The 14075-nt window shown below is 44.4% G+C and overlaps 1 protein-coding gene across 23 annotated transcripts in view; it reads right to left on the minus strand.

Annotated features, from left to right (window-relative positions):
* Positions 1–6144: 6144 nt before the first annotated feature.
* Positions 6145–14075, minus strand: part of C2cd5 (C2 calcium dependent domain containing 5) — a 95129-nt gene continuing 87198 nt past the window's right edge. For all 23 annotated transcript variants that reach the window (XM_040743570.1, XM_040743568.1, XM_040743569.1 and 20 more), the window contains 2 exons: positions 10740–10886; positions 6145–7691 (listed from right to left, as the gene is read on the minus strand). In XM_040743570.1, coding sequence (XP_040599504.1) covers positions 7563–7691; positions 10740–10886 — 276 coding nt within the window. In that variant the 3' untranslated portion in view covers positions 6145–7562. The remainder of the gene's footprint in view (positions 7692–10739; positions 10887–14075) is intronic.

Below are 14075 nucleotides of genomic sequence, written 5' to 3' on the forward strand. Positions count from 1 at the left end.
AAAATAGAACTACCATATGATCCAGCAATCCTACTTGTGTATACATCCAAGAAAAGAAAATCAGCATGTTGGGCTGGGCAGTGGTGGCTCACGCCTTTAATTCTGGCACTCGGGAGGCAGAGGCAGGTGGATCTCTGTGAGTTCTAGGCCAGCCTGGTCTACAGAGTGAGTTCCAGGACAGCCAGGGTTACACAGAGAAACCCTGTCTCAAGATAATAATAATAATAATAATAATATCAGCATGTTGAAGAGATAGTTGGATCTATAATACAGCTTTTAATGTATTGAATTTAACTTGTTAGGTTAGCATATTTTCTGGTCATTCTTCAGCCCAACTTCTTCATTCAATTGAGAGTCAATAGAAATGATTTTAATAAACCTCTTGAGACAGAATGCAAAATGTCATGTATACAGTTAATTTTACAATGGTGAAAAGGTCAGACCTAGAGCTTGAATTAGTAAAGATAACCAGATACCACATAATATTCTGGTCAGTGACAAAGCTTACAGATAATGGTGGCCCCACAGGTTGTGATTGAACCCTCAAATTCCTCTTATAGCCACCCTAAAGTCATGTCACTCAAGTGTCCCTATATTGCATTGGCTGCTGTATAAAAATATAGCACCAAACCATACAGGGTACACAGCCATAGATGATGAATGCATTGGTCACTTTCTTACTGCCCAGACAGAGCACCAACTAAGCAACTTAGGTGATGATGGATTAGCCCAGGCTCACGGTTTAAGGAGACATCCACTGTGGCAGAGAAGGAAGACTGGCCGCTCTCCTTTTGTGGTAGTGGAAGCCTGCTATGTGGATTGCTGCTCACAGCTGAGACTAGCTGGAAAGGGGCTAGCCTCCAACTCTCAAGCTACGTCTCCACAGCCCTGCTTCCGCCATGTCCTAAAGGTTCCAGAGCCTCCCAAAACAGCACCATCAGCCAAGGACCTTTGTAACTCTTTGTAACTGTTCAGTCCACCGTGAAACAGCATGTCACGGTGTGACTGCGGCGTCCTCAGCCATCTGTTGACTGCCTCTCTTGTTTGACCTATACCATACACGTTTAAGTTCTCCGTGGTTGCGTAGTGGTAAAAACCTATTGCTGCAGGGCTGTGGTGATTCCATTAGTTATTGCACAAACATGAAAACCTGACTCCACCTCCCCCAAAACCCCATTTTAAAAAAAGTTGCACGCAGAAGCACTCGCCTGTAATCTCAGCACTAGGAAGGTAGAGACGGCAGGATACCTGAGGCTTCCTGGCCAGTCAGCCTAGCCAACTGAGCAGGCCCCAGGTCTAGTGGGAAACCCTCTCTCAAAGGGTACCAAATAGAGACATTTGGAATATTTAAATGCGATGAACTTCCAACATGGCCTGATAAGTCAAGCTCAGTGGGAGGCCACCTTAGAGATTCTAAAAAGGAAAGGATGGTCACTTGTCTGTAGTTTAACTGAAAGCCTAGATACAGCAAGAGTTAAAGCATGGAGAAAGACAACAAAACAAGGGAACATTCATCATATACTGATGGGGGGGGTCCTGTTTGCTGTGAATATATGTTATCTTATTGGCTGTTGAATAAAGCTGTTTCAGCCAACGGACAGGCAGGATGTATCCGGGCAGGGAGTATAGGTGGGGCTACCAGAGTAGGAAAAGACAGAGAAGAGGAATACAGAAAGTGTGTCGCAAGAGAGACGCCATGTAGCTGCTGGGAAGATAGGACGCCTAGGCATTCTCCAGTAAGCCATAGCCTTGCGGCAATATATAGTTTAATAGAAACGGGTTAATAGCTAAGAGAGAGCTAGCCAATAAGAAGCCTGAGCCATTGGTCAGTTTATAATATTATAAGCCTCTGTGTGTTTATCTGGGACTGAACGGCTTAGAGATCATCAGGCAGAACAGAAAGTTCCATCTTCAATACCCATGGAAAATTATATACCATGTCATCAAGAAAAAATAAACATCACAGAATAGAAAGTTCCCCCTTTTCATAGAAAGGGCAAACTCTATTGAAATATTTTTATTCTTGCTCATATTCATGGACACATCTCAACAGAATTAAGTGATAATTGCCCAGCACAAGAATCCACTTCCACTGAAGGGGGTATACACTGACTGCCAAGGAGCAGCAGAAAACCTGCTTGACAGAGCACTTGAATATTGTGCACAAAGGTCTGGGTTCAATGACCAGTACTACCAAAACACTTGCTTGGTGACAAATGCTTTGTTTTAATTGCTCTACTTATTGATTGTGTGTGTGTGTGTGTGTGTGTGTGTGTGTGTGTGTATGGTCTGCAAGATGGTTCAGAGGGCCAAAACACTTGTGTGTGTGTGTGTGTGTGTGTGTGTGTGTGTGTGTATGGTCTGCAAGATGGTTCAGAGGGCCAAAACACTTGCCATGAATATCTGATGACCCAAGAAGTTCAATCCTTGGATCCCACATAAAAGTTGAAGGAGAAAGCTGACTCCGCAAAATTGTCCTCTGACTATTATATGAATTGTCCTTTGACCACTGTATGAATTGTCCTCTGACCACTGTATGGATGCTGTGGCACCAATACGCTCACATTCACATCTGCCATACATACACAACAATGGTGAGTAAAACATTTTTAAAATTGCTCAATGTACATATAATCTTATGTGCATGAAATTTTTGTGTATGTATGTAAAAACAAGTTTTGGATTATACATGCTAGAACTGCAGTCCAAGTCATGTGCCCCTAGCGTGCCAAAGTCAGTGGCGAGCAGACGGCAATGAATTACAGAGCAGGGAGTGGAGGAAGTGGGGTGGTGACAATCTAACAAATTACTGTCACATACATTTCAGTTTAGCCTGGGAGCATCCATGAAGATGAAGCAGACATCAGGCATTTCCAAGAGCAAGTCCTGGCATGCCCATCTCAGATGACCTACACACAACAGAAGTCTGGGCAGAAGAAATGAGTAGCCTTTCTGGAAGGAGCCACGTTTAGTAGGGGCCAACTGTGTTGAAATATCCTGAGTGAAAATCATCGTGGAAGCTGATGGGCTGGAACACAAATGGTTAAGGAACCCCAGCTTTGACCCAAGTAGTTTGTTGAGTGACATACTGTCCATACAGAATGAATGGAGTTGCTACCATGGTCATCCTATAAAGGGTTTTTAAGTGTCAGCAGTTATGTATGTGCACAGACATCACACAAAATGGGCAGTCATTGGTTATGGCCACAGGGTTATTTCTCTGCCTGGGACGGGAATCCCAAATGGCTGCTGGGTACCAAAGCTGATGAACGAAGACAACTGTGAAGGAGGAGTGGATTCCGGTTGCACACAGTAGTACACGCCTGTAATCCCAGCTCTTGAAGGCAGGAGGATCAGGAGTTCGAGATCACACCCTACTAAACAGCAAGCTGAGGGTAGCCTTGAACCATGGAGACCTTGTGTCAAGGCAAAGCATGGCTGAGGCGATGGTTCTGAGTTGGGCTCTCGGGAACATGCACATGTGCAAGTGGGTGTGGCCGGTGTGTAACAGTCGATGGCTGGGGCTAGACTGGCCAGACAGGCTGCTCTGAGGTCAGTGAGAGACCCTGCCCCGATAAACGAGGGGGGTTAAGTCTGCCATGGACCTCGGACCTCCACAGTCACGCATACACACGTGAACATGCAAAAAGTAAAATGACAAACATACACAAAACGGATGGTTTCTGAGAGGCCTTGTTCCTGGTGAACTTCTTGGTGTTTCCGGAAGCTTCCTTCTGGCAGAGCACTCTCACTTCCTCAGAGGCCAGGCATGGCAGGAGAGCCCGGTAGGATTGGGGGCGGGGTGGGGCGGAGCTGGGCGGGGCTGCAGACCACACAGGTGTGTCCCCTGCAGCAGGGTCCAGCCCACTGTGTCCCATGGACCCTAAGTGGCTGGGCCACCCTTCCAGTGACTGGGTTTTAACTACTGTGACCAGTATCTCTCCCTGAGGTGTGACTGCGCTGAGAGCAGAGGGAAAGATTTGAGGAAAAAGAAAGAGGACGGAGACCCACAGTCTCTGAAGCCCAAAGAACTTTCCATTCACCGTGATCGCCAAGAAGACCCAGAAAAGACCTGGGTGGTAAACACCATAATGCTACATTTCAAATCCTGAAGTTGACACGAAGGAATGGGAATGGGCTGGAGAGCTCCATGAGGTACCATAGAAAGGCAAGGGAAATCCTGGGGACAAGAGAACTCCCTTAGTTCTGGAATACGATAGAAGCTTCTTGCAGCGGAAAAGCTAGAATTTCAGCACAATTAACAACCACTCGGGCCCTTCTCCCTTTCTGGTCAGCAGCCCAGTCACCAGGAATCTCAGTGAACCCCGAGTAAAGGGGAGAGACATATCCTGTGCAAGCCTGGTGACTGATGGTTCACCTTATCAGACTCTAACTCCATCCAAGGCATTTCTGGAGACACCTCTTGTCTGGCTCTTACCCAGAGTGGAAAGGTTTCTTAGAAACCTTCTGAGATGTAACTTGTGAGTCTCCAAAAGAGGGTATAGATGGTTAGTGCTAACAATAGCCTACTCTCAGAGAAACCCATGCATAAGCGTGGGTCCCTCTTTTCCCGACACACACACACGCACACACACGCACGCACGCACACACGCACGCACACACGCACGCACACACACGCACGCATACACACGCACACATACACACGCACACACACACACACGCACGGGTGCACCTTTCTTCTGAGCAAATATTTTGCTTTCTGAACCCTATATTAAAATAGCTTATCAAAATTACTAACCTTGCTTGTCTAAACTGGCTAGTACTCACTCCTCATAGTGTGAAATTTGTGAACCCGCTGGTCTGAGTCAAGGTCCGCCAGCCTAGAGGAATGCCTCAGGCTGAAGAGGGGTCTGTCTCATGCACTGGCCGCTGAGAGCTTTTCCCTCAGTGCCAGAGTCTGGCAGACTAGGTGGGAGAGGGAAGACACAGCACAGCACTGTGGGAAGGGCATCCAAGAGAACAGGAAACGTCTCACCTGCAGGAGCCCTCGAAGGCTATCTTTACCCATGTCCGCCAGCTCTCCCTTTCCCCACGCATCATTGAGGAAAGCCTGGCCACGTCCAGGGTTACTTCAGGGTGAGGCAGTGAGAACCTGGCATACCAGATGGTCCTGAGTGTCTTAGGGCACACTGGAAAGGAACCACTTAGAGACAAGAGTTAGAGAGCTTTGTTACCTAAGAAATATCTAGTACGGCTCTGTCACATCGGTCATGTCTGACAGGGACCCAGCTGTGCGCCTGCACAGGAGCAGCTATGGCAAAGTGAGAGAACCACAATGTGCACTCAGTGAGTCATGTTCCCTCATCTGGAACAATTTCCTCTGTGGACCCCGACACCGAAATTAAGGCAAGGCAAGGGCATCTGGCCTGCTTAGCTACGGTGAGGACGGTGACACTGCTCTTATTAGCATCCCCTTCGATGCCTTGAGTGACAAGGAAAAAGAATTCAAACCTTTCAAAGTACAGAATCTGGACCCAGAAGCATATTTTGACTCCATTTATATAAAATGCCCAAAATGAAAAGTCATAGCAACAGAAAGGTTAGTGTCAGCAAAGACCTGTAAGCGTCCGGGTTGGAATGGAAACTGCTACTACGGGCAATGCTGTTCTGTGTGAAGAGAATGATCGGAGACAACACATGGCGGTAGTCACGCAGCTCTATGCCGCTCCAATCGGCAAGGGATTGCATGAAAGGCCAAACTTACGGCATGAGAATTCTACTTCAGCAAAGCTGTGATAGGCTAGAAAAGGGTAAACCAAACTCTTTGTCAGACTGCCTGGCATAGAGTATAAGGCACAACACAACATGTATGCAAATGCTTCAGGGCACAGGCCCTGAACTGCAGGTCTGACTCGTGCAAGAGCGCACACCTGTGCCCGGTCATCTAAGAGACATTCAGGAGAGGGTTCAATATCCAACTGCCCTAAAGACAGCAGAAGTGCTGTACACACACACTCACACACACACACACACACATGCTCACACACACACTCTCACACACAAACACACACATACACACACACGAAGATGAGGATACACATATTTACTGACTTCAGGAATGAGTGGGTGGAGATGAAATGACTCAAAAACATGTATCACATCAAAAAGGCAAAAAATTTGAAATACTGTTTATAAATTTTTTATTTAAAAAATAAAATTATAAACAAAATACAGAAAAATATTGACACCTGTGTAACAATAAGATGACTTTTCATCTTTAGGATAATTTGTTGTTCTGAGAGAATAAAATCCTAAATTTCATAAGGAAATTTTATTGGGCTAAGGAGAAATTTGATATTTCATTAGCAGTGGGTACTTGGCATAAGTAAGACTTAATACATACATTCAACACTTTACAGCATATTCAAGTCTCATTTCTAAGTTCTATACCAAACAATGTACCTCACCAAAGTCCCTAAGATTAGTAAGAGTGCAATATAGTATTATTAGAAAACAATCCTGCTCTTCCTAGGTGGACTGTATTTTCTCTACTTGAATACATCTCACAATGGTCTCTCCCCAGTTGAAGTCAAGCCTCTTCTAGACAATTGAATACAAAACAATGGCCAGTCCCCTGTCCCTCCTTGACGTGGACAGCCAGTCATGAGGCAGCCCCTTCCTGCTTGATGTGAACAGCTAGTTGTCAGGAGTCTCCAACATTCTTGATGTGACAGCCAGTGTGAGGAGTCTCCCTCCTTACTAATGTGACAGCCAGTGTGAGGAGTGTCCCTCCCTCCTTGATGTGACAGCCAGTGAGGAGTCTCCCCATCCTTGATGTGACAGCCAGTGAGGAGTCTCCCTCCCTACTTGATGTGACAGCCAGTGAGGAGTCTCCCTCCCTACTTGATGTGACAGCCAGTGAGGAGTCTCCCTCCCTCCTTGATGCCACAGCCAGTGTGAGGAGACTCCCCCTCCTTGATGTGACAGCCATCGTGAGGAGACTCCCCATTCTTGATGTGACAGCCAGCGTGAGGAGACTCCCCATCCTTGATGTGGAAGCCTCCCCGGAAAGCTCCTTAGAGCTTAGGGCAACACTGCAGATGCACACTGTAGAATCTTCCTTTGAAAAGATGGCTGAAGCACATTACCTGTCCAGCTAACAAATTCCTCATCTCAAGCAAAAGATACTGAGAATGCCACATATCAAGTTTCTGAAAATACACAGCAGTTTCCCCATTTTTTCAAATCAACCATGGACTCATTAGCAATCTGGATTCCCTCTTAGCTTTCTAAGTTACAGAAGCTACTTATCCTAGCCTCTTGACAATCTTCCCATTTCATCTTTAATTATAATTTTATTAAAATCAACATAAATTACAAATAACTCCCATAACTGAAGGTGCTAGATTCCATGGGACCTGTCTATGTAAACAGGGCAAATGAAATGTCTAGAAATTCTTACGTCTCCAAGAGGCCCACACAAACCAAACCAACTCATAGCCATTCCTCCTTACTTATCTATCCCAGGCTGAGGTTTTGGTTTGTGAAGATGATGAGGACCAATGGAGACGATAAACTTGCTCAGTGGAGCCCCTCTGTCTTCAGGTTGTGACTTCTCCAGTACAAGATGGCTGGCAGTTGACAGCAGGCTGCTGAGCTGACATGACCTCTAAGTCAGATTCACGAACAAAAACCACTGCGTCACCGCTGACATTTATGAGACACTGAGCCTGTAAAAGAGCAGACAGATAGCCAGGTGCCTGCAGCAACAGTAGTCCCAGGCCTGCCGTGCAAGACCTCTGGAGAAAACCAAAGCCAGCCCAGACCCACCAACCACTAGGTAAAACAATCCAGCAGAAGACAAGGAAAGAGCAAGTCCACAGAAAAGAAATCTAGGAAGCCTGGGCAGGAAGGATGAAATATTCAAGCCTGCTATGAATCAGAATCTATAAGCTGACAGTAAGAGACCACGTCACATACACTGGGGAGATGGTGAAAGCCAGACATCACTAGGTACTAACAACTGCACAGGCTGCACACACAGACACTGGACATCACTAACAACTGCACAGGCTGCACACACAGACACTGGACATCACCAACAACTGCACAGGCAGCACACACAGACACTGGACATCACTAACAACTGCACAGGCTACACCACACAGGCACTGGACATGAGCAGCCACTCTGAAAAACAAAGTATGCACTCCACAGTCATCATCTCGGCCCTTTTCTTGTATTTCCTCTAGAGAAAAATATTGACAGGACTTTTTCTGCAGCATGCTTATATGAGGAAAATATTAAAAATAATGTAAATACTATAAAGAAGAAAGCAAAAATACAAACTAGTTATGCCAGAAGTACTAAACAGAAATGAAAATTACATAACAATTTCAATATAGCTAAGTGTCATTAAATGTGAAAAATTGAATGTAATTAGAATATGCAAAATAGTCTCAACAGAGGCCAATTCTGTCACTGCATGAAAATAAATTCGGGGCCTTCCCTATGAATACACTCACTGTGCTAGCCGCTTACGTCCAGCTTGGTTCTCACTGAACACATCAGAGACAGACGACAGACACTACTACTGTCAGCAGGGGACAGCTGAGCACTCTGAGTGACCAACACTATGGTGTGTTGAGTGGATGAAGGAACAGTGAAGACATTCTTTTGATCCAGAACTGAGAAAGCCACCAAGAAAAACAAGGTGAAACAAGCTACAACACCATATGCACAGCAGCACTGCAGTGTGTGCACAAGTGTGTGAAGTGTGTACTCGCTCGTGTGCAGCTTAGACTATCTCAGGAACAGAAGCGACATTAAAATATACAAGAAGAAAAGAAAGGCACTAATGACTTTAGCTGCACATAGTAAAGAAACATTGGGTGGAACACAGAACAGGGAGAAACCTTTCCATTTATTTACTTTTAATGTCTTTGAGACAGGTTCTCACTATGTAACCCTGGTGTGGTGGTTTGAAAGAAAATGGCCCCCAAAGGGAGGGGTGCTATTAGGAGGTGTGGCCTTGTTGGAGTAGGTGTGGTCTCATTGGGGAAAGCCTGTTACTGTGGGGACAGGCCTTGAGGACTCATATATGTTCAAGCCATGTCCTGTGAGTACAGACCACTTCCTGTTGCCTGGAAGTCAAGATGTAGGACACTCAGCTACTTCTCGGCACATGATACATGGTGACAATAACGGACTAAACCTCTGGAAATGCAAGCCACTCCAATTAAATGTTGCCATGGTCATGGTGTCTCTCCACAACAACAGAAACCCTAAGTAAGACACCTGGATAGCCTGGAGCTATGGGGACTAGGCTAGCCTCAAAGACAGCTCTGCCTGCTTCTTCTACCTCCTACATTTATTTTTTAATGGAATTATTGAAGTTTGAATCAGGAACAACTCCTCCAAAACACATATTAAAATATCACATAATAAAAAAGACTATTTATATGTACATGAAAATAAAAAAGCAACAAGGTCAGGATGGTTTCCTCAGTGGGAAGAACTGCACACAGGACCACAAAGGCTTCCACAGAGTGTGTGGGGTCAGGGTGGGGGCGGCAGGCACTCTAGCCTGCATGTGTAGAGGCCAGAGGTCAATGGCGGTGTCTGCCTCAATTGTCCAGCTGACTACCAGGTCCCTTCAGGGTTATCCCAGTGCCACCTGCTTTACCAAACATATCAGAAAGCTGTCTTCTAGTTTCAGAACAGGACTATTCTTTAACTTCTATTAATGTAGTAGAACAAACTAATGAAAATGTTAAGTTACAAGAAGAACAGAAAAGCGTGTGGAATGGTTTCCTTTCTCAAGAGACATTACATTAGTGGCTCTGAAATAGGGTGAAAGCTGTGTTTAAGTTGATTCTCTTCTTACACTGCTGACATATTTATGACAGAAGTTCTCTGTGAAGATAACTTTATCTAAGAAAAGCCAGGGATACTGAGAAAGCACACAATTTACCCTTAATTACAATTCTCTAAGTATAGAGCTGGCAACAAAGTCCATACCCACATAGAGACGCATCTACTCTTCTCACTCCTGTGATATCTCCATTAAGTCTCCTGAATGCAGTGTCTGCCTGCATAGCTCCTGTTCTCATGGCACAAGCACGTCTATCCATTTACCATGTGTGTCATACAAAAACAGGATTTCTGATGTGTGCCGAGTGGAGCAGCATGGGGCATGCTATGCTGCCTTCAAGACACTTTGTTACTTACATAATTATTGAATTTTAGAAGAAACCTTTACATTTTTTGAGCTACTTAGTTAAATTATTAAAAGAATGGTATTCTAAGGTCCAGTTTAATAAGACCTCTTCTTATTCTGTACTCCATTTACAGAGTAACATTTAGTGAAATAAATAAGCAGTCTGTGCCCATTGTATGCTCTTTACCATCAAGGCAGGTAAAACTAGACATCCCAGTACACAGGCTGAAAGAGGGGTGCCTCAGATCTCCCAAGAGGAGTCATAGTACATCCATATTCCAAAAGATCACCAAGAACAGAAGCTTGATGCAGTAACTTGGCAGGAGTACTAACTTAGTGCAGAAATTTCAGCAATGATTAATTAAGGGTGACCAGTAGCCATGTGAGATGTGGAACTTCTAGAACCTGAGGGATGATGACTACATGATTAATAAAGACATTCAAGTATGCCTTAAGCATCTAGAGCCCAAGTTCTAAACAGCAATTCTAGATGGAAATGGGTGTGGACAGGCCAGGGGGCATTCTGAGACATCACTACATTACAGATGTTCAGTCTCACCTGGTTCTTACTCGGATTCTCCATGAAGACACACTGCTTCATAATGTAGGAGACAACAGCGTTCCCACCCAGTGCAGCAACGTGAGCTCTTACCATGGCAAACACTTCAGCAATGAAGGCATGGAGGAAACCACTGACTCCTCCTTCCTGCAAACAAAGCACAAGACCACTGTATCACACACAGGGTAGCAATGTATGAGACCACTGTATCACACACAGGGTAGCAATGTATGAAACCATTGTATCACACACAGGGTAGCAATGCATGAAACCATTGTATCACACACAGGGTAACAATGTATGAGACCATTGTATCACACACAGGGTAGCAATGCATGAGACCATTGTATCACACACAGGGTAACAATGTATGAAACCATTGTATCACACACAGGGTAACAATGCATGAGACCATTGTATCACACACAGGGTAACAATGCATGAGACCATTGTATCACACACAGGGTAACAATGTATGAGACCATTGTATCACACACATGGTAACAATGCATGAGACCATTGTATCACATACATGGTAACAATGCATGAGACCATTGTATCACACACAGGGTAACAATGTATGAGACCACTGTATCACACACAGGGTAGCAATGTATGAAACCATTGTATCACATACATGGTAACAATGTATGAGACCATTGTATCACACACAGGGTAACAATGCATGAGACCATTGTATCACACACAGGGTAACAATGTATGAGACCATTGAATCACACACAGGGTAACAATGTATGAGACCATTGTATCACATACATGGTAACAATGTATGAGACCATTGTATCACACACAGGGTAACAATGTATGAGACCATTGAATCACATACATGGTAACAATGTATGACCACTGTATCATACCCAGGGTAACAATGTACGAGACCACTGTATCACACACAGGGTAACAATGTATGATCACTGTATCACACACAGGGTAATAATATATGAGACCATTGAATCACACACAGGGTAACAACGTATGAGATCACTGTATCAAATACATGGTAACAATGTATGACTACTGTATCACACACAGGGCAACTATGTATAAGACCACTGTATCATACCCAGGGTAACAATGTATGAGACCATTGAATCACACACAGGGTAAGACCACACATAAAATACCAAAGGCACACAGTACACATTCTAAATTGCCTTAATGTAAATGACAATCATTTACACTTTCCTCATCATGAGGGGGATTTTTTTTTGCATTAGTAAACACACTTTTAATAAACACACCTCTGGTTAAAGATTTTAAAGTACTTTCATTAAAGTTCAGATAAATTGTAATTTGCCCATGACTAACTATTATTATACACAATGTATGTTTTATGAACATGTGGTGCTGGGGAACAATCCCTGGGCTTTGTGCTGCCTGGCAAGTGCTCTCTCTGCTCTCCTCATCTACACCTGTTACCGTCACCGTCACCGTCACCATCACCTTGCAGACTGTCACTCACAAACTTCTGGCCTCCACCTGGCTGGGCTTACACCTGTGCGCTCCGATGCAGCTCACACTCCGATGCAGCTCACACTCCGATGCAGCTCACACTCCGATGCAGCTCACACTCCCATGCAGGTCACACTCCGATGCAGCTCACACTCCCATGCAGCTCACACTCCCATGCAGCTCACAGGTGGCTCCTGACGCACCTGTTTTCTACATTCTATGCTAACACACAATTCAGCTGTACACAAATAGCATTCCACACACATTGCTAGGGAATGAAAAGAGTATAGTATGGTGAACCTTTTCTATTACAAACCAAACAAAATGGAAATTAAAGCAGTCAACAGCTTAAATGCTTTTTAACTTAAGTTTCCTGTCAACTCCACTGGAGGAGAGATTAAGGACAATAAAGGAAATAACTGAATTAAATTGGAGTTAAGGAACAGCAGAGTCAACTATTTGGAACTAAATTATTTCTTAAGTACATCTTTAAAAAAAAGTTTAGATGCATGGGCAAACGTTTTACCCGTGTATATGTCTATGCACCACAAATACGCGTGGCATCCAGAGAGGCCAGAAAGGGTCACAGGATCCCTGGAACTGGGATTACAGATGGTAGTGAGCCACCACGTAGGCACTGGAAACTGAGCCTGGATCCTCTAGAAGAACAGCCAGTGCTCTAATCCCTGAGCCATCTTCCAGCCCTGAGCTCATCTTTCTAAAAGCTAAGGAGATCCCCCAGATTGAAACCCTGAAGAGACCTCTTTTTGAAATCCGGAAACTAAATCAGCTGTTTCAGCCTCCGCTCAGGCGTGCAGCTCTGAACACGCTTTACAGTTGCCTGTGCCTCTGAAGTCAGGAGTCTGTGGAGCAGGGTATGTGCAGGTCAGTCCTAAGAACACAACCGTAAGGAGGAGCTCGCCAGGTACCTTGGGTTAATGGTCAGTCTCTCTCTGCTGCAGTGAGACTGACCAGGCAGTAAGACTGCAGCAGGGAAAACTTCCACAGTCACAAAGACTAAGGAAACGAAAACATGTGGCCTCTACTGTGGCGAGCAGCTTGTACAAGAACTGCTGTACAGGAAGCTGAGACAACAGGATCATGTGTGCCAAGGGTTCAAGACCAGCCTGGGCAATAAAACTTAAAGGTTCAAAACAGTGTAACCATATACAACTAATAGCAACTAGAAAAAAAAAAAGACACGCCAATTTTGAAACACATCTATTTTGTCAAACTTAAGTGGACTTGAATCTTCTATTAAGAGGTTCTGAGACTACATGGTTTAGTCTCCACATAAACATAATTAGAGTACAATTAAGATATGTTATCTTTAAAACAGTATCCACCTAATTAACTGACCTGTCAGACATTATTCATTCATTTACAGAAAGACATACTGTGCTTGCTCTGCGCCCGGCAGGCTGCATGCTGGGAGAAGAAGTGTGGCATGGATACAGCTATTCCAAGAGCACAAAAACATGAAGCACTTTCTGTGTCACAGATGAGTCACCTTATGAGAAAGGCACTTTCCACAACATAAACTTCTGCGACAGTCCGACAGAGATGATGGGGTTTCCCTATTCATAATACTAATTCGTTCAGCAGCCCTGACTCATTAATATAAGACACAATATAACTTCCTTTTCTATTAGGTTAAATTCCTGTGTTACAAATGACACAACAGAGTGTTTGATTTTGAAACGTAATCATATCACATAACATTTTATAACCACAATGTAACAGCTCCCCAACTGCACTGAGAATGGGGAGAACAGCGTTCTTATACACTGTCAAGACTGAGAAGCCATAGGCTCATTCTTTTTTCAGAGGAAAGAAAACACAAAGGTGGTAAAATAGAGTACT

Source organism: Mesocricetus auratus, unplaced genomic scaffold (assembly GCF_017639785.1).
Source record: "Mesocricetus auratus isolate SY011 unplaced genomic scaffold, BCM_Maur_2.0 Super-Scaffold_100001, whole genome shotgun sequence".
Classification (NCBI taxonomy): domain Eukaryota; kingdom Metazoa; phylum Chordata; class Mammalia; order Rodentia; family Cricetidae; genus Mesocricetus; species Mesocricetus auratus.